The 27,056-nt window shown below is 39.6% G+C and overlaps 1 protein-coding gene across 1 annotated transcript in view; it reads left to right on the top strand.

The window, feature by feature from the left end:
* The first annotated feature begins 2,904 nt into the window (after window positions 1-2,904).
* Window positions 2,905-27,056, top strand: part of LOC137373447 (protein unc-79 homolog) — a 197,256-nt gene continuing 173,104 nt past the window's right edge. Inside the window, 6 exon segments of the mRNA XM_068038269.1 lie at window positions 2,905-2,926; window positions 5,668-5,788; window positions 14,059-14,363; window positions 18,268-18,438; window positions 19,659-19,751; window positions 23,650-23,705. Of these exon segments, the coding sequence (XP_067894370.1) occupies window positions 2,905-2,926; window positions 5,668-5,788; window positions 14,059-14,363; window positions 18,268-18,438; window positions 19,659-19,751; window positions 23,650-23,705 (768 nt within the window).

Here is a 27,056-nt window from a genome sequence, read left to right as displayed (position 1 = left end):
CCACAATCCTCATTTGTGCTCTGCACCCACCCAGTGCATTTGTTTATTACAATTTCCTTTGAATGGGGTTTATTGTGCACACTACTTGTTATGTTATATGTTCAGTGTTTCCACTTTTTTCTATTTTTTCACAATTTGTGGTGTTTATATTGGAAACATTTTTGGATGCACTAAATCTAACTTCCATATTCACTTTCAATTTTTCTTTGATTACAAATATAGTAAAGTTGAAATACAATAAGGTGCTGTAAACAATGTGGAGTACTGTTGTTTCATCCCATGGTAGAGCAGCTTCAGAATTATTCGACAGATAGAAGGAAATGCTTCTTTATCACTGTTGAAGTAAATAGAATAACTTTATTTTATTTATATATTATTTTAAATGTATATATTTACATTATTAGTCAATTTGGATAAATGAAACATATATTGTATAGTTAAAAGAGTTCATCATACCAGTTATGAGCATTAGGCTTATTCTGAGTATTTTTGGTTTAAGCTACTCCTATTAAATATATATTAAGTGTATAGTTTAGTAATTATTATAAAGTACTTTATTATCCATATTTTCAGAAATTAATTTTCCTGTAAACTGCATATCCTTCTTTAAGTATTGATAAAGAGCACATTGTATAAAATAACAAATGCCAGAGACAGAGCCTCATGTCTTATTACTTGAATAATGACATTATATGAAGTCCTTGATTAGATTATAGTCCTTAACTCACTTTCACATGTCCGTTAATCTGTGTTTGAAAGCTCAAGTGTGTGTCATTTTCTGTTTTATTCTGCTCTGTTAAATATTTCATAATATATCCTTTTGTGTTTCCTCAGTGATACAGGCCAGCTTTAATACCTGGTTTATGTCAACTTAGTTTATCTTAGCAGCACCTTGGGACATTCTTCTACTTTAAAAGCTCCTAACAAAAGTAATGGTTGTTGTCGTAGTAGCTGGGACAACAATAGGGGCACTCTAATTGGTCTTAGTGCCCTGTATAAGGGAAGAAAATCAGGCAGAGATTCACTTCTGATCACAATGTAGCCAAGCATATACAGTGTACACAATTTTAAATCCCCTGAGTAGATTGGAAGTGCCATCCCAAGCTGAAGGCAATGGAAAGTGCCAATATGAAAGGAGAGGAGCAATGAGAAGGGAAAAATGAATTGAAGGTGAGGGAATGGAGAAGAATGACAGAATGAAATGAATGGAATGGAGTTTTAGGGAGAGGAAAATGCCAGGAAGAAGTTGGGCGGTGTGAAGAATGTCAGTGTGACTGGGCCACTTTAGGGCTTGAGGAGATAGTGTTACATTCTACATTGTCTAAATTATGGTTGCAGTCTTAGCTCAGCGGTAGCACTTTGCCTTTATGTCAGAGGTTGTGGTTTCAAGCCTAATCCAGGAGTTGACCACATAATCTAAGATCATTTTGGCAGGAAAAGTTAGGAGAGGAAGATGAACTATATGGTATAATCTTAAAGGGGTTCAGGGCAGAGTGACCTGCAGGTGTATGTACACAAATCTTTGAAGGTGACAGGACAAGTTGAGAAGGCTGTTGAAACACATACTGGGTCCTTGAGTTTATTAAGAGAGGAATAGAAGACAAAAGTAAGGAAGTAATGCTAAATCTTTATAAAATGCTGGTTAGGCCTCAGCTGAAGCATTGTGTTCAATTCTGGGCACCACACTTTAGGAAGGATGTCAAGGCCTTGGAGAGAGTGCAGAGGAGATTTACTGGAATGGAATCAGGGATGAGGGACTTCAGTTATGTGGAGAGACTGGAGAAGCTCAGGTTGTTCTCCTAAGAACAGAGAAGGTTTAGTGGAGATTTGATAGAGTTACTCAAAGTCACAAATGGTTTTTATAGAGAAAATAAAAAGAAACTATTTCCGGTGGCAGAAGGGCCGATAACCAGAGGATACAGATTGAAGGTGATCTACAAAAGAATCAGAGGCAACATTTTTTCCACACCGAGCATTGTTGCGATCTGGAATGCACTGCCTGAAAGTGTGGTGGAAGCAGATTCAATAGTAACACGCAGAAGAAAATTGGATAAATGCTTGAAGGGGAAAAAATATAGGGTTTTAGGGAAAGAGCAGGGGAGTGTGATTAAGAGTCGGTATAAGCAGGCTGGACTTAATGGTCTCCATTTGTGCTGTATTATTCAATGATTATTCTACGATCCTTTGGAGCAGTACTGAATAACACTTTGTTTCCGGCTCTGCCTTTTGGATGTTAAACCAAGGTTATTCTGCCTGCCAAACTGGATTTAAAAGATACGATGGAGCTATTCAAAGTGTATGGGAGTTCTCTGGTGTCCTGACCAACCTCTGTAACTCAATGAACAACACCAAGAACGGATTAACTGGTCACTGATCTAATTATTATGGGAAATTTATAAGTGTAAATTACCGCGGTGAAACGCTTGAGTTACCGAGGATGTGAAAGGCGTTATACAAATGCACGTTCTTTCTCTGCTTTCAAAACACGTCACATAACACTTTCCAATCAGTTTGAAATAAACGTTAATCATGGATATTTTGCGTGTGTGTGTGGTCTCATTTGATTTAAAAAAAGTGAAGCCCAACTAAATCCCATTCATAATTATCCAATTCCTGTAATAGAAACATATCCGCCCTTTGCTTGTACGCCGTCATATTACGGATCATTACAATCTTCGGTCCAGTTTGCATTAATTTCTGCAGTGTATCTGAACACGGGGTGAGGGGGAAGTGGAAAGTTTAACTCGATGCTACTATTTGGTGCCATTCAGCTCCATGGACCAGACGCGGAGGCAGCAGAGTCGCAGCTCGCGCGCATGCGCTGCCCTTGGCTCCAGGATCCCGAGCAGCTGGAAGATGCTCTGTGGCGTATTTGATGTTTGTGACAAACGCCATTGAGAAAAAATGTCCACGAAAGCGGAACAGTGTAAGTATGGGAAATGCACAGCGGTGGGGGACTACCCATAGAAAGTAAGGGGCGTTAGTGGGAGACGGTGTCATTGTGTTGTTGAAGCTGCTGTCTCCAAAAGCTAACAGGCCTGGCCAGATATGGCTCAAATACAGTGTAAACCTCCCCCCCCCCCCCCCCACTTTTTAAACCACGAATTCAATAGCGACGATTTCAGAACTGATGTGGATTTAGTCTTTCTCCACACGCGTATGTTGACAGCAGAAATAATAATTAGCACTGCAAGTCTTAATGTTGCCACCCTCTCCTGTTCTGGAGCTGGTTCAGTTACCAAGGTCAGACCATTGCCAATAATGGGATGCAATGAGGGAAATAGCATTAAGGTGGCTGGTTGTAAACGCTCTCAGCTGACTGTAACTGTTTGTTTTTGAAGCTTGGCTCATAAAAGGAAAGAGCGAGAGAAAGAAAGCGAGAATCTAAACTGATTATTAAAACTAAGGATATATATATATATATATATATACACACACACATACAGCCAGTTATTGTTATTTTCAGATACATGCAGCCAGAACTCTCAATCCGCTGCTGCTGTTCTAACTTTTCCATGTTTGATTTTTCACTTTTGAAGTTATATAATGAATCAGAGTAGCATGCATCTACAGTAGTGTTCAGAATAGCTTACTTTTAAAAACCATGCTCCAATTAAGATACAGTTTATGTGGTTTTTATAATTTATGCACTTGAAAGATAATCACCTTTTGCTTTAATAAAAATGAATAGAAAAAATATCATAGCCAGCATATAATGTGAGAAATCTTGTGAAACAGACCACACAACTTGTAAATGCCAAAGTTACAAATGTTTTATGATCAATGACACTGAGAGAGATAGTTATCTTGTCACACTGCTGACCATGACATGTTTTGTGCATGGCAGTTCTGTATTTTCAAGTGAAATAAATTAATCTAAATGAGTGATTTTGCAGACAAAAATGTCTTAATCTGCTCTGTAGATTGTTGACTTTGTGATTAGAATTTCTCCAGAAATATGATCTTTACTTCCATTAACATCTCCATATTTCATAAAAGTTTAAAAAAATATCATTTTTGGGCTGTGGATATTGCTGTCAAGGATGACATTTATCACCCATCCTCCGATGTCCTTGAGAAAGTGATAGTGGATCTTCTTCTTGAGCTGCTGCATTATGTATTGCTTACGTACTCACTCAAAACTCCTGAGATCCAGGATTTGGACCGAGTGTGTGACTTGGAGTTGAACTTGGAGATGATGGTGTTCTCGTGCACCTTCTGCTCTTGTCCTTCCAGGTGTTGGAGATTGAGGGTTTGGGAGGAGCAGTAGCAACTTCCAGTGCTTCCTGTAGGTAGAACACATTGCAGCCATGGTATACCAATAGTTGAAGGAGTGGATGTTTAATCCAGTAGATGGGATGCTGGTCACCTGGACTGCTTCATTCTGGATAGTATTGTGCTTCTTGAGTGTTGTTGGAACTGCTATCTAGGCAAGTGAAGAGTATTCCATCACATTGCTGCTGACTTGTGCCTTGTAGGATAGGAGGTTTTGGGGAGCCAGAAGGTTAGCCAATTGACGCAGAATTCTCTGATCTGTTCTTGTGGCTATGGCATATATGTGGCTGGTACAGTTGAGTTTCTAGTTTCTAGACCCTACTTTTTGTGGACAGTGCATAAGTAGTCATTCTTCCATATGGTTGGGTAGATGTCAGTGCTTGTAGCTGTACTAGAACAGCATAGCTAAGGGTGTGGTTAATTTTCGCAGTTAATATTGTCTGGGCCTGCAGCCTTTGCTGTGTCCTGTACATTTTGCGTGATTTCTGCGGAAATTACCATGCAGGATACTTTCCAAGCCAGTGAATGCCATGTGACAGCCAGTAAACAGGGAAATACGGACACTTTTATAATGGAAAGTCCCATAAGTTCAAATTGACATAAGGGTTTTAAATAGAACACACACTCAACATACAAATTTAATATTTATAGACAGATATTTCAATTCTTGTCACAATGTGACATGAGTGGTTTGTGATGTATGTTTGGAATCTACTGTATTGCCGCTGTTTACATACTTATCTTTCGATTATATTTCCATGGAAAAAACGTAAGAGCTGAAGCTTTGGGAACTGAGGTATGGTTATGTGACTTTTAGTGCTATGATATGTTGTTGAAAAAAATCATGCAACCTATTTCTAATACAATATACTGTTCAAAATAGTTCAGTCTTTTGCTGTACGTTTTAAATAACACAAGTATTTTATGTATTTTGAATGTATTTAGTCTTATGATAACCTCCTTAAAATAGTAATTAACAGACATATACAGCCAGGCACATACATTCTTGTGTATGTATGTGTGTGCGCACCTGCACATCCTGCTTCAGTGGTTAAATGCACTGTTGGTGTGTTACTGAGTGCTGCATTCCCAATTGCTATCCATTGGCTCATTGAAGGAGAAGCATGAATTTGGACATGGGCAAAGACATCTTGTTGATCCTCACTGTCTCGCCTCTAAAATGAAGTATGGCTGCCTGAGTAAGGAACTGGAGGACTATGTTCCTGGAATCATAATCCAGCATATGTCAGGAAAAGAAGAGAGAAAAAGTGGATAGAAAATAAGAATGCTCTTATTCATATTTGTCTGAAAGAGCTCAGAGATTTTTGAAATACTTTGTAATCAAAAATATTTATTAAAACAACTGACATTTTTCAAAATTCTCACATTCAGTTGCATCTAAGGTCCGTTATTTACAAGAGTACCACAATCGTGTTCTTCATAACATTTATCCTGTACCATCTGGAACAGATATAGCAAATACTTTGAAGTACTTTTCACAGACATTATTAAGGTAAGCTTTGATTTTTTTTTACCTAAAAAAAAAAGATTACATAGATATTTTGTAAAGTGGAGTTGGGTATTGAAATTTAGTGTTTTCATTCTCTTTGTATAAATCATCAAGTAAAATTATCTCTAATTTTATTCAGAAGGAAATCCCAGGCAGCAAAAGTTGTATTTAATACAGTAACTAGTCCCCTAGCAGTAACTGAATTTTATAATTTCATTTAAACAACCAAATAGTTACTGATACGGATTGTTCCTAGTCATTCACCACTTTGGAAAGATGTTTGTTGTCAGATGATGATAATACACTCATGAGCTACTGCTGACTGAAATACATGAGAAAATAGTAATGGGATGAAATCGTGCCGTAAGCATCAATGCCTTTGTTAAAATAGTTGACAAAGAGATTTTGTATGAATGCGTTAATGCTTTGGTATGCTGCGTTAGTGCAATTTCACTCAGCAGTTTTCCATGTGCCTCAACCAGTTAAAAGAATAGAGGCACATTATCTGGTCACAAAATAAATAAATTAACATTCACTCCCAAACAGTTAATAGCTATTACAGACAAGTAAAATCCAACAAATCTTAAAATGTGGGTTTACTGTGTAGAAGAAATACAAAAAACAAATTAGTGGAAGTAAATTGTGTACATCAAATATAAATTATTGTATTGCAATTTTTGTTTAAAATTTCCATGGGATTGCTAGGCCTTTCACAACCTGGAGACAGCATACAATTCTAGGATCCATTAGGAGTTCTTTTATATGTATAATGGCATCAAATTAACATATGAAACAAAGCCTGGAAAGAAGGACACATTCAGAAATGTTAGAAAGTATTTACTCTGATGGCAAATAAAATTCAAATTGAATTTGGTTGCACTACCATTGTCCCTTTGTTAACCTTCACTGAAATGTTAGATGGAGACTCCTTTCCAGGAGGGATAATTGATAGGGAGATTTCTCCAGGCTGCTATATACCTCTTCTAGTTAGCAATTACGCAACACTGTTTGTGGAAGATTGGGAGCAGATTTTACCTTGGCGAATGATGTGGCACCATAACTCAAAAACGAAGACCAAAATAATAATGAAAGCAACTGGGAACTAGGGGGCGGATGATTGGACCCTTTGGTATTATGGCTTAAAGTCAAATCTTGGCAAGTTGGTGGAGTCTTCTGATGTTGATCGCTATCTTAGTGAGTTGAGTTTAGGCTGTCCCCTTCCAGTTTCCCGTGGCTACATGGCAGTCAAACAAAATAAGAAAAAAATCCTTTTAACTTGGAAGAAATTGACATGAATTAGACATTGTTGGATCAGTCAGAAGCTGGACTTTGGATATCTTGTTCGTTCAGTGTGGGAGAAGCTTTACATTGCATCTATCCTGTGCTTTATCTGGCATGGGAGTGGTTGATGTTGATACTAGACGCAGAGTGGAAGTTGTTGTATTTCCTGGTACTGACAACCCCAGACTTGCTGAGCAGCTGAGAACATAAATTCTTTAAAAGAAATTGAGGAAAAAAAGAAAGTTAATTTATAGCATTTGAAATCACCAGAGTGGTCATAAGTAAAATACAAAGAATACAACGATGATGCCTGTTGTTAGGTAACTCCCAGAGGTAAATTACAGTTTTTATGCTAGAAAAGGATTAGAAAGAAAGAGCCATTTTATGTATATTTTTATTTGAAAATATATGCACTGTACTTTAAAGTCAATCCCCAATCTAAATCAAAAACAGCAAATACTTTAAATTCTGGAAGAACAATGCAAATTAAACATAAAACCTAGAATACAAATTAATACAAATTTTAAATACTAACCTTCAAATTTACTGTCAGGTAAATGTTGCTTCCAATAAATGGTCACTTTCTTTATGTTGTCATTTGTTGACTTACAGTCAAGTTCCTCACAGAGGTTGTACAGCTCGTGGCATCTTCTGTAGAACAGTTAACTTGGAAAAATAGGGACATGTAAATTTGACAATGGAATAAGTTTAGGGTTCAGCACTTTTGATCACCATAATCCTCTGGTGTGAGAATTTAAGATTACATTGTCCCATAAATTTTACATTTTTAGAATAATCCATTATATTAATAACACACTAGTGGTCCTTGAACTGCAAGGTAACCATAAGGTGAGATGACTCATCAGAGGGTTTGAATTCATAACCAACAATCTTATAGCCAGAGTACCAAATAACAGGCTATGGAACATTATTTCCAGTAACTGTTTACAATTTTGCAACCATTGGGTTATGCACATCCATTCTGGAAATAAAAATACACAATGTTGACTCTTATTTGGTATCCTAGTACTGAGATCTAGAAATCCTGAGTGCAGCTAATTATGTTTATCCCAGGTGAAGCCTATGTTGCATTATATCAACTCTTGATATAAAGTTACTTGGGTTTAGGAACTGTGTGTTGAAGGAGTTACCTGTAAATGCATAAATACATCAATCATTCCAATCAGCTTTTCTGTCAATTAACCAAATGTAAAGTTGTGTTTTCTGATAAATTTGTTCAATCAATTGAGTTTTAGTATTTAAATCAATATTTAGTACATCGATTAAATCTTATTTTAGAGGTTCATTATTGACTGAAATGCTGAAATAGAAAATTAAAAATATTGTGGGGTTTTGTAGCTGTAGAGAGTGTTCTGTTATATCAGGGGTATAATTTAACAAGTACATTCATTAAATGACTCTACAGTGCTTGGAAGTATAGAGATAATGTGTTTATAATCTAATATTACATTGCCGATTTTTTTTAAAGTATGAGGGCAAAAAGTTGTGCATTAACCCTTTTATTTATTTATTTAGAGATACAGCACTGAAACAGGCCGTTCGGCCCACCGAGTCTGTGCCGACCAACAACCACCCATTTATACTAACCCTACAGTAATCCCTTATTCCCTATCACCTACCTACACTAGGGGCAATTTACAATGGCCAATTTACCTATCACCTGCAAGTCTTTGGCTGTGGAAGGAAACCGGAGCACCCGGGGAAAACCCACGCAGACACAGGGAGAACTTGCAAACTCCACACAGGCAGTACCCAGAATCGAACCCGGGTCCCTGGAGCTGTGAGGCTGCGGTGCTAACCACTGCGCCACTGTGCTGCCCATAATTACAGAATTTCCTTTGCAACATTCAAAATAGGTGTTTGTAATCACATAAGCTTGTAATACTTTCTAAAATTAATATTTTCTGGTGTGGAAGTGCTTCCATGGTTCATATAATATTAATGAATGACTTCAAATTTCAGGAAAGTTGTAAATCTGTTCATAAAATAATTTGTCCTCATAAAACAGGATAGGCAAAGTAACTGGTCTGATCCCTTTTATTTGGCCAAATTTAGATTGAGGGCTGTCAGACTGATGTAAAGCTTGACTAATATAGGATAGCAAAAGCAGATATTTAAAGTTTCCTTACACACCTCTTTAAGTTGTGAAGAGTGCTATCTTATATAGTCCTGATTCTTGTATGTTTTAACTTGTGTGTTGGTCTAATTAAAAGGTCCTGCATTTGTCTACTTGAAAACAATTCATAAATCATTACTAAAGAGAGACAATGTGCTGTACAAGAAGGCATCAATCCCAGGAGGTTGTATCTCAAAATGTGTTATGAAAATTGTTATGTTTGGTATGTGTGACCTTGGCTACACCTACTACTAAGAATTTGCTGCAGACTTTTGAGAGCCTTCTGTGGTGCGTTGCACTTCAGATGTTCATCATTGTATTTAAAATATCAGAGCATTTTACTTTTCAACCATGCACAACTTTTTGTCTTATTATGACTGTACTTAAATAATGCTGTCACATTTAGAGAACAAAATAGTGTTTGTATTACAGAAAATAAAAAAACCTTTTATTTCAGTAAATCTTATGGAACAATCAATAGCATACATAAACTACCATTACCATTAGTTCATAAACATATGCTATCAGTCATTGACCTTTAGTATATATTCTTTTATGATTCCTACAAATGTAGTTTAGTTACATCTTAGAATTCTATATTTTTTTACTAAATCATATACCTGTTAAAATTCATTACCCTTGATGATACTGTCACAGTATCATAATTTACATACAGACATTATTTTGGTGTGATAAACATGTGCTGTTTAGAGATTTATATATCAAACACACATGTTTATTCTTCTCCTTAAACATGTTTCATAGATGCCACCCCCTTGTGAATGAATTATTTTGACAAAGACTATTGTGTAGCTACTGAGCATATATTTAGTGAAGATAAAAGACACCGATAGTGACTAAGTTTGTTTTTGTAAATCTTATGCATTGAAGTTAATAAATTAATGCATTTTTGTGTATTATCCTTATAGTTGAAGTCATTGGAAAAATAGGTGTAGTGCCATAAATCCATTCTTCCTATTCTTTCAATTTTATTTCCTCCCTGGTTGTCCAATGGCTAGGCTGAGTGGGCAGGTAAACTGCTCCCAGGTGTTTTGTAGTGCTGTTCCAGAGGTTTGGAGAGCACATTGAGGCTTACCTGCTGACTCACTCCTTCCCCCCTGTGTAAGTGTTTGGTATTCTCAGGTCTGTTCCCTTACTGAGATCAGGAGATCAACATGTGAATAACCATAGGCATGAGTTCAACCTACTCTATAACAGACATGGTGGTCTACTGCTTGCTGCACAAGCTCCCCAACATGAGGGGATAGCCCTTGTCACCAGCCATATGGCGCGTAGCTGAGGAGCAGGAGCATAAGGAAGCGGGAAAGAAGAAAGAGAAGAAAGATGAGGAATGGAGGAGGCACCTTAGGTAGCCCCTTTCTGCCTGGGCTGTCCATGAAGAACTCTTCTGAGTGTGATGTCAATAACCACAACTCCAATTCCCCATTCAGCAACAGTTCCACACTTTAACCTTCCCTCTGTCACTGACCATCACAGTGTTTGCTTGCCCACAATGCAAAAATAAAAGCCACCACAAATAAGCATTCCAAACCAAATTTATAAATGAAATCATACCATATTGCATATAAAAGTCATCTAATCACTTTTGTCATTCCTTTAGTGCCTGTCATCCGTGTGCCTTTGCCTGTAGTAGTGCTGCAACACAGTGCTACCACAGTGGCAGCAGCAGGCTGCTGACATTCAGTGGAGGAGACTGCAGGTGGCCTTGGAGGATGACCTCAAGTAGCTCTGGGCCTAGAATACCCAGTTACAGATGGCAATGGGTGGCAGCAATCTGGACTTGCTGGCTGACAAGCAACAGCAAGGGTACTGGTGGAATGGCAAGGGTGGGAGGACGAATGCTGTCTTCCTGAGAGAGGACAGCAGGTTCATGCTCCCTGGAGCTACTGTCACTCCACCGGGGTGGCCCCCAGTAATCCTAGTAATCTGTTGGAGGATAGACTGCTGGACTGATGTGTGCACACTGTATTCCACAACCATGATGGCAGCAGTCTTCTGCTTCTACTTCAGTTGTGTCAACATCACAGACTAACATCCGAATTCCACCAACAGGGGCAGGGCGAAGAGGCAGGTCCCCAAGCTGACCTCAGCTGGAACGGGAATTGAACCCGCGATGTTGGCATTATTCTGAACCACATGTTAACTATCTAGCTAACTGAGCTTACATGGAAGCAATGAGTTTGCATGACAGTAGTCTGCACTTCCACTGCAGCACTCAGACATTGGGCAGAACTGCAATGGAAGCTGTGACATCGGTCATCAGACACTGCATCATGGATGGGTCTACAAGTGTGCAAATGAAGTTGGCCACATCTTCCATGCTGAAAAAGATGGGCTCCTAGCTCTGTACAAAGTCCTGTGCCAAGCTGGTGCTGGACTCCAACATGGTCATTGACATTGACCGCAGTCTTTCTGGCAAGCTTGCTAATGCATCAAGTATTTTGTTATGCATACCCATCAGCGTTCTTCTGTAGACTGCCCCATCAAAGTGCTCATCATATGCTCTGCAGTGGAATCCATTTGTGACCTCACTTTCTGGTGAGCTGGCACCTATGCTATCCTTGCCCCCTGCTCTAGCTGCACCCACTCGTGCCCGTCATCTCATGCTGATCCTGCCTCTAATCTTCCATGTAAGATACAGGCAGTTCCAGTATCTGAGCTGGTGGCTCTGAGTGTGAAAACAAATGACGGTGTTATGCCTTTTTCATCACTGTCTTCTTGGTGTTCCTCCACTACCTGGCCATTTTTAATTTCTTGGGTATCTGAAAGGAAAAAAGGCCCTCGGGTAAGTGGGAGAGTGAAAAGTAAGAGGTGCATGCTTATACCATCTGCACCAGAAAAGAGTGTGGGAGGGGGAAGTGGGACGTGAGAGGAAGGATTGGGTATGAGGATCCCATTACCTTTGATGATTTCAACCCCACTGCTGGCCAGCACTGTTGCCTCCATGGGGGTTAGGACATACAGGTGCTGTTGTCCCCTCCGGTTAAATCCTGCTGCCTTTGGTTATGTGCCATCTTATCCTGTAAGAGAGAGGGAAGTGTCGCAATTGTTTGAGTGATGCAGCTGTCATGGTTGAGTAGCTATCAATGTATGCAAACTGTGAGTTGTGGGTATGAGACTTCTGGCAGTGCTAAGTGTGTGTGGGTGAGATGAAGCTATGAAGGTTAGGTATGAGTCGTAATAGAAATTGTTGGTAGGTGACTGATGGGGGTGTGGTGAATTGAGTAGTGGCTGAGGCTAGTGGTACTGTAGGTAGGATGTGACATTTGAAGTTGCATTCACTGACCTTGAACATCTTGCGCCACTGCATCCAGATCCTTGGGGCTTTAATCCTGGCATTGACCTCCATGGTTGTCTCCTCCCACTGGCTTCTGGGAATATGTCTGAAGGGCCTCTTGACCCCCTGCAGATACAGGACATCTCTCCTTCACCAAGGCCTCCAGTGCAGCATTCAGAAACCTTGGAGCCCGTTCTCTCCCATGTGGGGCTGTTCTTCACTGTTTTCAGATTCAGTTCCAGCACAACTGCCAGCATCTGCTCTAGCCAAAATGCACCTCCCCTTTAAGAGATGCAGGCTAGCTTTTAAATGGCAGTAGCAAGCTACGATTTTAGACGCCTTGCTGATGCATGCAACCAATGAAGAACACAGTCAGTGCTGGCTGCATACGGCAATCATTCGAATGATCAGGCAGCACAAAGTTGACGTACTACCTGAAATACATTGAATGGGTGCAGGTTAATCACGCATTGCGATTTCAGTGCCTGTTTCAGGGACTATCCAGTTTAGCCCCTACAGTATCTGTTTTGCATTTGGTTATTTCTAATAAAAGTTACTGAGCAATTGTAGGTGTACAAACAGAGCCATAGATGGGCAGTGCCCAGTTTTACTTCCTCCAGTTAGGTATACACTGAGCAGAGTTGAGTTACTTTCCAATGGAAAAGGACAGGAAATTGGTGAATAGATTACTATGGGTCACTCTCATGCACCTGCTGTGGGCTGGTTACAGAGCAGCAGAAGCCTGGAAGCAGGATGTTTGCCTGCTTTGTGGTATGAGTGGAGGGGAAATGGGTAGAATAACTAAACAAACAGAGAATCTATTGTTGGCATATCAGGAGCAGCAAAGCTCTTTATGATAGTGGCAGCAGTGAAATTATTAATAATTAACAGTGAATTTAACTGCAAATGATCAATCAATACAAATAAAAACAGTGTAGCTTTATGGGTGATTTGATTTTAATTTGGTTTAATGATGAAAGTGATCATTTTTTCAGGGTAAGTGTATTGAAAACCTTTCATGAAAAATGTAGAAGAGTAAATTAGTGAAACATTTTTGTATTCGAGTGAACAGTTAGGATTTAGTTAATAATGTAATTATGTACAATAGAAAACTTCAGATAGATTTGTCATATTCAAACTATCTTGAACTCTCCTTTAAAAACCAGCTAAGCCTACTTGCTGTTGTTTAAATTGCTGTTCTCAAACACAACTCCTTTTACCTTCTTTAGGGTAATTATATTGCTTTTTATTTGATATACATATAAGAAACTTTACACGGAGGTGGCACCTAGAACATGTCATTATATTTATTTGCTCCTTCTTACCAGATAGCACATAGGATGCAATAATTAAGTAATTTTGATTCCATTCCAAATGTGCATATAAGAATGTTACTGTAGTATATTCATAACATAATCGATTTCTTTATTTTTTGTGGTTGGATCCTATGTGCTCTTTTGATCTGGTATTTTATTATGTTGTCTGTAGTGTCATTTTAATGTAATGTGCTGTTCTTTGTGTCTTTGTTGTCTCTTTTTTTTCTTTGTTCCAAAACAGCATTTTGTCCCGCATAGGGAGGAAGGACAACCAGGATGGCTCCAATTTGACAGTGCCCATGACTATGTGTCTTTTTCCTGTGCCATTCCCACTCACCCCATCCCTAAGACCACAAGTCAGTTCCATCAACCCTACTGTTACTCGCTCCCTCCTTTACAGCGTCCTCCGTGATGCTCCCTCGGAGCGTAATCAGCAAAGTCGTGATGCACAGCTTTCAGAATACCCTTCATTGGACTATCAAGGCCTTTATGTGACACTGGTGACCCTGCTTGACCTGGTTCCTTTGCTACAACATGGCCAACATGGTAAGCAGTGGTCGATATATTAGTGGAAATTTCTCTTAGGAAAATATCAGTTTGTGTCTCAATTTCTGATAATGTGGGCTTTCACAGCATTTTACACAGCTTTATTTTAAATATTTCCCTTTAGTTTAGATACAAATGTTATATGTTAATACCATGAGAAGTCAGGCAGCAAAATGAATAGTTTTAAAACAAATAAATCCTTTCTTTCATGAAGGAAAAGAATGATGTGAATCGACCTGTGGATGTGTCATATATTGCTTATCATTTGCGTGAATGCATTTATATGGAAGTAGTTTCTGGAAAGTGTGAGCATCAAAATATTCAATAAACCTTTGCAGGGATTTGGAACAATAATTAAAAGCTAACATTTCTCTACAATGTTCAATTCTAGTAATTAATATTGATCTGTTACAATGTTTATTGTGCATAGCAACCGTAACTTCAAAGGAAAACCAATACATTATTTTATAATTCTGTTTTAGCTTTCAATATTTCTGTTCATTAATTAGGAAAAAAGTAATATAGTATTTGTGTGAGATTTAATGGCACTGAATGTTGGTTGTACCAGTAGCAAAATATAAGCTGCAAAATGCATTGTTTACTGAAAAGGAGCTGTTGCTCGGCCAAAAACTTCCACTTTTCATTTTAATTTTAATTTTGAATTGCTTCTGTTTGTTAGCAAATGATCTATGTTTTTAAGGTATTTTCTTGCATTTTGCATTCTTGTCTCCTTTTGGTGTATGTGTGTTTTATGCATGTGTGAAATATCTAGTGATGCTTTGAAGCCATTTACAAGATTAATGAAAGTATTCTTCAGTGATTTTTCTTTTGATGTTCCTTCATTCCTCCCTTTGGCGAATTCTTGTAACCTCTGTTTCGTATCTGACCTCACCATGATGGCGTATATCAATAACTCCCCATGCTGGAGTTTGCTGGTACAAGCTGCAGTACAACCATTCCTCATTATAGAAACATGCTGTTGTTGTTAGACAGGAGGAGCTTTGCTGAATGTGGCTGCACCAGCTGCTATTTATTTTAGTGTGTGAAAATCAGTGCCCGTTTGTGACAGAATGGTGAGACTCTTTCCCTAATGTTGGTGGAGGGCATTTGCTTCACTTCTGATTGAAATGCTAGTAGTTTTACAGCAGAGTCTTTGAACTAGAGAATCATTTTGAAAGAAAGCAGAAACTTCAGAAGCATGTTGAACATTGAAATAAAGATTTTATACAAAAACCATTTAGCACTGCCAATTGCTGTGCCTTTCGTCTTCTATGTAATTTCTGACAGCAGTCTGTATTCAACCCCAGTTCGAGACATGCTTTCCAACAACCTGTCTCCAATTGAGGTGAGATACCATGTTGTTGTGAGAAGCCACAATTAGCAAACCCTGAATGAAAAGTACTAAAATCAATTGTATATGTGTTTGCTAGATTTGAATGTCATCCTATGTCAGTGCTATGTCTTGAACCCATAATCCACTCACTAAGATGTTATGTTTAAATTCATTTCATAAAGCAATAGTTTGACTTAGATATTTGCATTACTTTTTGTGCTATAATACCAAAGATAGATGCAAATAGATTGCTGTCAGAAATTGCATAGACTGTAGGCACGGAGATGAAAATGTTGAGAGGGGTTTTGATAGAGGTGTTCAAATTCATGAGGGGTCTCGATAGAGTAGATAGGGAGAAACTGTTAACATTGGCGGAAGGGTCGAGAACCAGAGGACACCAATTTAAGGTGAATGGCAAAAGAACCAAAGGTGACGACATGAGGAAAAACCTTTTTACACAGTGAGTGGTTAGGATCTGGAATGCACTGCCTGAGAAAGTGGTGGAGGCAGATTCAGTTGTGGCTTTTCAAAGGGAATTGGATAATTACCTGAAGAGAAAATGTTTGCAGAGCTATGGGGAAAGCGAAGGGGAGTGGGAATAGTAAAATTGCTCTTGCAGAGAGCCAGCACAGACACAACGGGTCCAAAAGACCTCCTTCTGTGCTGTAACCATTCTATATTATTGAAACCATGGATCAGATTCCATGGACCAGATTTTGCTATGAGAGCAGCCATTCGTTAGCCTTGCCCATAGACTTTCTATGGGGTTTTGAATGGCAAGTTGCTGTCAGCGGGACAGCCGAACACATGGCGCCCTCTAGCATGGCACCTGGGAACTGTGTGAACAGGGAAAGTAACTGTCCATCTCCTTAATAAATCAGATTGAAGAATCGTTAATAACAGCACTGAGTCTGAATCGGGGTGGGGTGGGGATTTTCAAGCTCTCCCCCGCAGTGAGTTTGGAGGCGGGGAGAGCATATAATTGGGCGGGATGGTAGCGGGGGTGGGACCCTGCCAACTTCCCGCCTCCACCTCAATTAAGCCTGTGGCAGGAAGGCCCATGGACAGCTTTCCTGCCCTGCCGCTAATTGAGGCCCTTAAGTGGGCAATTAATGCCAGTTAAGGCCCTCATCCTGCTACTGCCAGTATTAGCCCAGAGGCAGGCAGGCCTGTCAGCACATGGGGAGCAAGCCAAGCAAAACCATGCAGTGGCTGTTGGGCGTCCCTCTTTAAAAGGCACTTACTGCCTGATCGAGGGACCTGGCATCGGGAAAGTGTGGGGGGGGTTCACTGAGAGCCACCTCCTGCCCTTGCTGCTGACCGCCCTATACCCCCCTCCCTCTGATCCCCATCCCGCAAAACTCCTCCTGCCCTGACTCCCCTGTGGCCTATGCCTCCAGTGGGTCCATTACATCAGCAGCCACCGTCTCCGCGGTGGTGCTGTTCAGTGAAAGAGCTGCCAACCTCTGATTGGCCAGCAGCTCTCGGCAGGCCGGACTTCTATCGCCGGGGTCCTTAATTCCTGGGAAGGCCAGCCACTGTCCACTTAAGTGCCAAATTGACATGTAATGCGGCCGGCCTTCTCCAGAGGAGGTGGTGTGGGGCCCTCGCCAGCGCTTCAGCAGGTGGCTGAGACTCTTGTCGCCCACATAAAATCCCCCCCAGGAAATGTAAATTAAAATTATGAACTCAGTGTCAAATCAGGTACAGAAAGCAAAATCAAGAGATGGAAAATAAGAGTGAATTATGAGAGAGAGTTAAGAAACTGAATTAAAAAGTTTTAAAAAATGACATTAAATAAAAATCTCCAATAATTATAAACTGAAGGAATGAAAGTCCACATTTGTAAATGTTAATTTTCGATGCCAGAGAGGTTATTCGGAGTGTGAAAGAGGCCAATTAGGCTGGAATGAACAAAGCCTAAATTTATGGGGTGAGTTCAGTCTGTATCTCCAACATCAGTACAGAAATTTCACGTTGTTGAAAACATTTGATCAGCGACACACCCTTTAGTTGCAGCTTACTGAGCAGCAACTCAGCTTGGACAGCAACTTCCAAATTTTAACGTTTAACTGTGTATCTTTGCTTGCAGTCTGATTTATGCATGAATAACGGTGAGCACTGTTAGCCTCACTGTTACTTTTACAGCAAAATCTGGGCTAATGCTTGACTCAGTGAATTTGCACTGGACCCGAGCATAGAATTCCAATGTACCAAATCCATTCATTTATCTCCTTATATGAAATTCATGATCAAAGAACAATGGTTCCATGTTCAAATACAGAAGTCCTCCAGTTAATTATTTCATTATGCAGTACAACAGTTTTTGTCAGTCTTGCATGTAAGTCATTGTGTACACAACAACCCCTTCTACAGGATCACATTTTGAATTGTGAAATGTTTGGTGTTAGAAATAGTTGCGCCATGAGTGATTAAATGGACTAAGGTACCAATGCATATAGCAAATTAATATTGGAATCCTGATCCAAACTTGTGCTTTTGTTCTGGCTAACTCCTGTGTTTATTAGGATTGCTTTGTACTTACTTTTGTTTTTTTTTCCTTTTAAACAGACTTAGGACAATCTATATTTTATACTACAACATGCTTGCTGCCATTTCTCAGTGATGACATTCTGAGTACTTTACCTTACACCATGATTTCCACTTTAGCAACATTTCCTCCATTTCTTCACAAGGATATCATTGAATATCTGAGCACATCTTTCCTTCCAATGGCAATATGTAAGTTTTTTTTTAGTGTCTCAGAAACACACACTTACAAAGTTACGCTATCTTTTTCTTCCTCTTTGTTTCTATGTATAAGTGTGGTTTTCTTGGTGTTAACACTTTGCTAATTTTTTTTGCGCCAGTTGCATAAATGGAAGCCTGCTACAGTTGGAGCACGTTAACTTTTATGAATATCTTTTCTTATTCTATTCTGTTTCATTGTTATGAATGGAATTTTTGATGTGTTTTGCTGACTTTTTCGGGTTTTTTTACCTAACTAGTTCATCTCCCTTAGCATTGCTTGTGGATGGGAAGAGGAAGCTATGGGATTAGAGAGAACAGGGAACAAGCTGGGCTGAGAGAGAGTGGAGAGAACAGTGCAGGGGCTGAGATGGAGTAGGAAAACTGGGGCTTGGACTGAGTAAACGGGCAATGTTAGGGAAAATTTTTATGTAGAATAGATTGATTCATTTACAGCATAGTAATGGGAGCAGAAATAGCACATTTCTGCAAGTTAAATTTAACTTAAAATCATAAATGTGCAACATGTAAAAGATAGCTTGCTTCTGCCACATCAACATAACTGCATTTTGAACTGTCTCAGCATGTTTAAACAATTGCAGTTGTTTATCTTTTGTACAGTGTTATTGCAGCATCCTTTATAGGCTGCTGGTGAGCACCTGGAGCAAAAATCCATATAGATTTATCACACAGTAGGTGTATTTATTGCCCTTTGGCTGAATTATTCCAGTTTCCTTCCAGCATTACCGAAATGTTGGTTTTCCATAGTTTAGATAAACTTACAAAACTCTCTGAATTTAACTGACATGGTCGTACAGTTGCTCAATGAAAGAGAGGCACTGTTGTGGCAAGGCTTCACTTGTGCTTCCTCTCTTTGAGCAGATGGAGCTGGGATGACACACACAGTTTTTGCACTCCACCTTTCCAGAATTTGTGTACATACCAGCCCCAGCATCTCATTAAAGCAGGAAGTCGATTCCAGACCTGGAGGGAGTGGAGAGATTGTCACAGGGAGAGAATGAAGTGGTTGAATGCTAAGACAAGTGCTGGGAACTGGAGTAAACAGAGATGTAGTGGCACAGGCCAAGAAGGTGTGGAGACTCTAAGGCCTGGGGCTGCAGAATGAGATTGGACACTTAATTTTTATAAATAAAAATGATATTATAAATTACTTTTCAATTGAAAGTTTGATATTTACCAAACGTTCTCTCTAGTGGGTTCATCTAAGCGAGAAGGTGTTCCACCTTATGTGAATTATTCTGCATCTTCAATGCTGATGATTGCGATGCAGTATACAACAAATCCAGGTAGGTGCAAAACAATGTATAAACCCTTTAGGATGAATATTATGACATAGTGTATTGAATATCAAACATTTTTAGGGATTGAGAACTGTATTAACATTATAGCTAATATAAACTTGGAGATAAAGTTTGATTTTTGGGATTTTTCTCTTCTGTAATTTATTGACCTTTGAATAAAATATTTCCACCTTCCTAATCCACCGAGCAATTTATCATAACATGTGCATACTGGTTACAACATTTTACAATATAAGATTACTATTCAATGTTAAATGGTAAGTATCAAAAATATAGACATATTAAAAACCTTTATCAATTGATAGTTGCTGTGAATTTTCACAATGGATAAATTGCTAATTTTTCTTCATTTGATAAATAGTACAGAGGAGCTAACTTCACTATTCATTCATCTACACTTTTGTGCTAGTTGTGAGTTGCAATTTTTGTCACTGGCAGTGAAAGTTGCACAGCTATGGTATTAGTCCTAGCAGACAGGGGAATGCACCTGGACCCTGATGCTGATCACAGGTTTTGTGCATTCCAAATTGCTTTCCAAAGGGATTGATTTGTGGACAGGACCAGAACATATATGTGCTACTGCTAGTATTATCCATTTTTCACTAGTGCACCTGGGAAAAAGAAGAATCTTCAGTTGTGTATATGTTTCCTTCTAGATTGATCGTGTTAGTGAAAAAATTGACCTTCCTGAAATAAACTAAAAGTATAATTCAAATGCTTTTCTTTAGCATATTTTCGGATGATCCAATTCTGGAAGCTTTATAACATTTTTAAAAGTAAGTTGTAGAAAACTGGATGACAGTGAGTGATATACTGGGCTGAATTTTACCAGCCCCTCGACGTCGGGGGTTGTGGCGCCCCCCCGCCCGTAAAATACTTGCGGGAGAGACCCGTCACAGCCTCCGAGGCGAGAAAGCCCCGCTGCATTTTACCGGTGGCGGCGAGGCCTTGGTGCGGCCCACCCGCCACCAAGCAGCGGGGCCTTCATTTGCCTCCTCAAACTTATTCAAAAAAATGTCAATTTACTTACCTGGAACGGGTAGTCGTCCCACGCCGATATTGTGGCTGGATGTCCCACGCCCTCCAAACCCCGTTTAGGGATTCAAGGTGAGACACTGGTGGGGAGGGGGGAGGAGTGAAATTATCAGGGCGGTTGGGGGTGGGGTGGGGTAGCAGGAAAAACACTTTTTATTGGCTGTGGGGATGGTGGGAAAGGGTTGAAGGGCAAATGTGGCCAAGTGGGTTGCAAAGTTCGGGTTGGGAATAAAATAAATTATCGACCTATAGGCCAATAAAAAAACCATTGCGTGGGGTGGTGGGGTGCTGGTTGGGAAAGGGCCTCCAGCTTTTAATTACTTTTTAAAAGATGATTCACACAAATGTACCTTTAGAAATTCACTTTTTTCTTAAGGGTTTGAAGCCCTTTAAAAATGGTGCCGGCGCCTGCGCAGTGACGCCGGATGCCGCTGTTGGGGACGGAGTGACCACTCCCTCTACGTCATCGGGGGCAGCTGTTCTGCCCCCTCCGATTTAAATGAGGCCCCGCTGTGATTTATGGTGCGCTAATAAAATTCAGTCCACTGTCTTTTCACTTTTGGGGTCTCAGTTGAAACCCACTTCACATTGATGAAGAAAAGTCACTTTCCTTTAGCTGTCAAGACTTTACATGACATAATTGCGTACAGTACCAGCCCATTTCCCAGTGAGTGTGGGCCACAGCATAAAACTGGTATCAAAGAGATGACTAAAATAAAAGCAAAATACTGCGGATGCTGGAAATCTGAAATAAAAACAAGAAATGCTGGAACCACTCAGCAGGTCTGGCAGCATCTGTGGAAAGAGAAGCAGAGTTAACGTTTCGGGTCAGTGACCCTTCTTCGGAAGGTTCCGGTTCCGAAGAAGGGTCACTGACCCGAAACATTAACTCTGCTTCTCTTTCCACAGATGCTGCCAGACCTGCTGAGTGGTTCCAGCATTTCTTGTTTTGATATCAAAGAGATGACAATTGATAATTACCACCAGAAGAATGAAGGGGGGTGGGAGGGGGGGTGGTACTGTTAGATTTTTTCAGAGGTTTATTCAAGCATAGAATACTTTACTGAAAGTACCTATTGAGATAGAAGCTGTAACCATTGCTTGAATTGGATCCGTTAATTATATAAAATAATATGGGGAAAGTACAAGGAAATGGGATTATAGTATTTAAAAAAAAAAATAGTTTTTATGATATAGGTCATGCTTATATCTTAGAGAGGAATAAGATTGGGTCAATATCATTAAAACAATAAGTTACAATTGAGTTTGATGAAGAGACTCTTTGAAATATGAACCTGTTGAAAATATGCTGATCAACCACTTGTACATTTCAAACATTTTCTGATTTTATATTATTAAAACATGAGGCTAGAAATTATCCTTGGATGTACTCGTGGCCAATTGCTTAACACATTTGTATGACATTCTTTAGACTACTATTTCAATAAAGGCATTAGCCTCTTTATTTTAAAATGGGTGAATGCCTATGTTAGAATCGGGACAGAGGAATATTATGCAAACGTGTTCATTGTCTGTTATTGCCAAAAGGATTTCTCTTTTGACCTTATTAGGCTTACTTTCTGGTATTGGAATTAAAAATCATTACACATTGCAATCTTAAGAAATGCATGGATATCTAATATTGTTTCCAGGAACAGGTATAGGAAGCTGAATATTGCTCTAGATGGACCTGACTGACTGTCCCCAAACTGGGGTTCTGTTATCTGTTATTATCTTATTGAGTTTTAACTTCACTTGTTGATGTTGATATAATGTTGATCCTTCTAATAAAATGACTTCCAGCATCAGCGCATAGACAAACTGAAAGCAACTGAAGATACCTGTTTACCCACTCATGCTTCAGGAGAGCATTGTCTTTTTTAATATCAGGGACATTTACAACTACTGGGCAGTAATTGCAGTATTTCATAGCCATGTAAAAATAAATTTCTGCATGTTTTATGAATACCTCTTTTACATAGAATTAAATAGAATTTACAGCATGGAAACAAGCCATTCAACTCAAATGGTCTATGCTGCACTCAAGCCTCCCCCTACCTCACTTCAACTCATCCTATCACCATATACTTCTATTCCTTTCTCCTTCATATACTTACCTAGCTTCCATTAGAGTGCATCTGTGCTATTCACCTCAACCACTCCATGTGGCTGCAAGTTTCACATTCTAATCACTCTCTGGATAAAGAATTTTCTCCTGAATTTCTTATTGCATTTATTACCGACTATCTTATATTTATGATCCCTAGTTTTGGTCTCACTATTATTGAGTTGTTTCTACTTTAGGTGAGAACATCCATCTAATCTTTTACTTGTGTCCAGTACTTAATTTTTCTTTTTTCACCAAGCTCATCCATGATTTTCTTAAACTCTTATTCAGCTTCTCTTGACTTCTGTGTGAGATTTTATTTTAATGTGTTTTTCAACACAGTCCATCATATCTTAGGATTCTATAGCCGAATGAAAAGCAAGTTATTTTACATAACCACTGAATAATTTTCATACAGACACATATATGATGTATGAGTATGTGTATGTCTTTTGACACTGTTCAAAACAATCAATACTTGACATCATAATGAAGAAAAAGCCTTTAGTAGAACAATAAAATGGGTATTACTAACAAAGAAACTTTTGTAAATAATACCAAACTAAGTAGTTAGAATTAACTTTCTTTATATTACATCTAAAATTAACTTCATAATTTTAACAGTACACAGATCAAGCTATGTTATGATTAATCTCATTGCTCAATTTAAATGAAATTGTTGCTGAGCTGATGGAAAATATTAATTTTAATATATGCTTGTTTGAAAATGTTTTTTTATAGTGTACCATTGCCAGCTCTTGGAAAGTCTTATGAAGTACAAGCAGGAAGTTTGGAAAGTAAGTAATAATACAATAGTTATCGTAATTGTTCTCTGTGAAGAAAAACATCTAAATTATTATTGCCTTAAAAATTTCCTTATTTATTGTAATATAGTTGAAGTCGTCTAACATTAACAAGCCGCATTCACCTGTCCAAATAATAAACTTAAGTGCTTTTCCTTTTTTCACCAATTCATATTTGGAATTCTCCTTTTGTCGGGTGACAGAAATAATGTTTGTGGGGGGAACCTATTCAATTTCACAGCCTTTGAGCTGCTGAAAGCAGAGGGTTTGCTTGAGCACCCTTGTTTTATTACTATGAAAAGGGAGAGGAGGCAGGTTGTTTCTCTCTTTTACTGACCTGTCTTTGGAAAGTTGATGCAAGAGCTTGTAGGAAAAAATACATAATAAAGTTTGGCTTTTGTATGTTACTAAATTAGTGGCCACTTGTCCTTAGTGTGACAACAATCCAGATGGAATTTTTTTTGTTAGAAAAAGCAAATATTTATGGAAGGTCACAGACTGTAATCTTTGCTACTGGCTAAAGGCCAATCTTTCCTCCAGTGTTGACTCCAACATGGTTGCCAGAGCAAATGCTGGTTGTTGTTATGGGAAATAAGTGCAGATGGCATTTTTATTGTATTTTAATGGAGGTAATACCAGCACCAAACTTAGCTTTTTGTGTATTCTAAACAATGTATAGCATTGCCACTTCAGCAAAGTTATTTATGGCTTGACTTTTAACCAATTTATATGTTACCTCGTTAAAGAAAGCTGGCAAAAGGAACAGCTGTAGAAGTTGATACAAGCAGTCTCTGGGGCCTAAATTAAGTAGATCCCAAAAACAGGAGGGGAATCTCAAAGCACAATTAAGTTGGCAGCACACCAGTTTCGTGCTGCATGTTCCTTTGAATGACTGCTATGTGTAGCGAGCACTAATTGCGCTGTTCATTGGTGGCATGCATCAGCAGGGGGCCCAAAATCATAACTTGATGGACCACTTAAAGCCAGCCTGCACTGCTTAAAGATAGCCAGCAACTCTTAAAAGGAGGTGGATTGTGGCTGGAGCAGGTACTGGCTGTTTTGCAGGAAGTGACTCTGACCTGGGAAACAGTGAAGAATGGCACAACATAGAGGAGAGTGGGCTCCAAGATTTATGGATGCTGCAGCGGAGGCCTTGGTGGATGAGGTGAAAAATAGAAGAGATGTCTTGTATCCGCTGAGGGCCAGGAGGACCTCCAGACACGCTCTCGAAAGGCAGTGGGAGCAGATAGCCATGGAGGTCAATGCCAAGAGTCAAGCCCCAAGGACCTGGATGCAGTGCCGCAAGAATTTCAATGACCTCACATGAGTGGCCAAGGTCAGTGAATGCATCTTCAAATGCCATGTGCCTTATCCTACCAACTGCGTCACTAGCCTCAGTCACTGCTCAAATCACCACACTCCTATCATTCACCTACCAACAACCTCTATTATTCATATTCTTCATTTTTTGATATATATAAATGACTTGGATCTTGGAGTACAAAATAGTATCTCAAAATTTGCTGACAACACCAAACTTGGAGGTGAGGCAAACAGGGAGTATGATATGAACCGCTTGCAACAGAACATAGATAGGCTAACAATGGGCAGAGAGGTGCCTGATGGAATTTAATACTGACAAATGTGAAGTGATGCATTTTGGCAAAAGGAATGGGGAGAGGCAATATATACTTAATGGCACAGTTCTAAAGAGTGTACAGGAACAGAGGGACCTGGGGATGCATGTGCAACGATCTTTGAAAGTGGCAGGACGTATTGAGAGACTTGTTAGTGAAGCATATGGGATCTTGGGCTTCATAAATAGAGGCATTGAGTACAATAGCAGGGAAGTTCTGCTGAACCTTTATAAAGCTCTGGTGAGTATTGTGTTCAGTTCTGGACACCACACTTTAGGAGGGTCCTTGAGAAGGTGCAGAGGAGATTTACCAGAATGGTTCCAGGGATGGAGGATTTTAGTTACAAGGTTAGGTTGGAAAAGCTGGGTTTGTTCTCAGAACAAAAGAGATTGAGGGGAGATTTAGTAAAAATGTACAAGACTATGACAGGCTTAGATAAGTTAGACAAGGAAAAGCTGTTCCCATTAACAAATGGTACAAGGACTAAGGGATATAGATGGAAAGTTTTGGGCAAAAGATGCAGGGAGAATGTGAGGAAGCGCATTTTTACACAGTGAATGGTAATAACATGGAACTTGCTGCCCACAAGGGTTGTTGAAGGGGAGACGATCAATGACTTCAAGATGAAGTTGTATGGCCACCTGAGAGAAATAGCCTTGTAGAACTATGGGGAATCGAACTGGGGAATGGGATTAACTGCATAGCTCTGTGGAGAGCCAGCATGAACTCGATGGGCCGAAGGGCCTCCTTCTGTGGTTAAAATGACTCTATTACACTTATGACTCTATCTCACCCTCATACACCTAGCATTGCTGAAAGCCTCACACCCACAGCTCACAGCTATTCAACCAGACAGCTACAACAGCCATATAGGAGCTAACCGAAGGGGGACTGGTATAATCTGCATGTCCTATCCCTATGGAGGTGATGGTGTTAGTCACTATTGGGATGTGCAATTGGGATGAGGCTATGGCCAGTGGCAGGGTAGAAACCATTGAAGACGATGGGATCCTCATACCTAATCCTCCTTCTCACATCCCACTTTCCCCTCAACCCACACTCCTCTCATTTACGAGCTGCAGATGGTGTAAGCATGCTCCTCTTACTGTCTGCTTCTCCCCCCACAACCTTGTGTCTTTTCCCTTTCAGATAGCCAAGAGGTGCAATCTGGCCAAGTAATGGAGGAACACCAGGAAGAGAGTGATGATGAAAACCATAATTTGATTTCACACTCACAGCCACCAGCTCTGATACAGACTCTGCCCATATCTTCAAGGATAGTTTAGAGGCTAGATCTGCACAGGGTGAGATATTGGGCACAGGTGACTTGCAGCCAGGGTAGGGGGTAAGGATAGCGCATGTGCCAGCTTGCCAGAGGATATGGTCACACATGGGTTCTTCTGCAGAGATCTCAGATGAGCACATTGATGGGTCAGCCTAGAGAAGAATGCTGATGAGTATGCACAACAAAATGCTCGGTGCATTGGGAAAATTGCCAGAAAGCCTGTGGTCAATGTTAAGCAGCATGAACTTGACAACTTGGCGCAGGGCTTGAAGCCCATCTTTTCCAGCATGGAAGTGGTGGCCAACTCCGTTTGCAAACTTGTGACTTAAGCATCTGATGGCCAATGTCACACCTACCATTGCAGCACGAACAACAGCCACCACCAAACATCTGAGTGCTTCATGGAAGCTCAGATTGCTGTCA

The sequence above is a fragment of the Heterodontus francisci genome, chromosome 9 (assembly GCF_036365525.1).
Source record: "Heterodontus francisci isolate sHetFra1 chromosome 9, sHetFra1.hap1, whole genome shotgun sequence".
NCBI lineage: Eukaryota > Metazoa > Chordata > Chondrichthyes > Heterodontiformes > Heterodontidae > Heterodontus > Heterodontus francisci.
The sequence above is the reverse complement of the archived record's forward strand: the minus strand, read 5'-3'. Positions and strand labels throughout refer to the sequence as shown.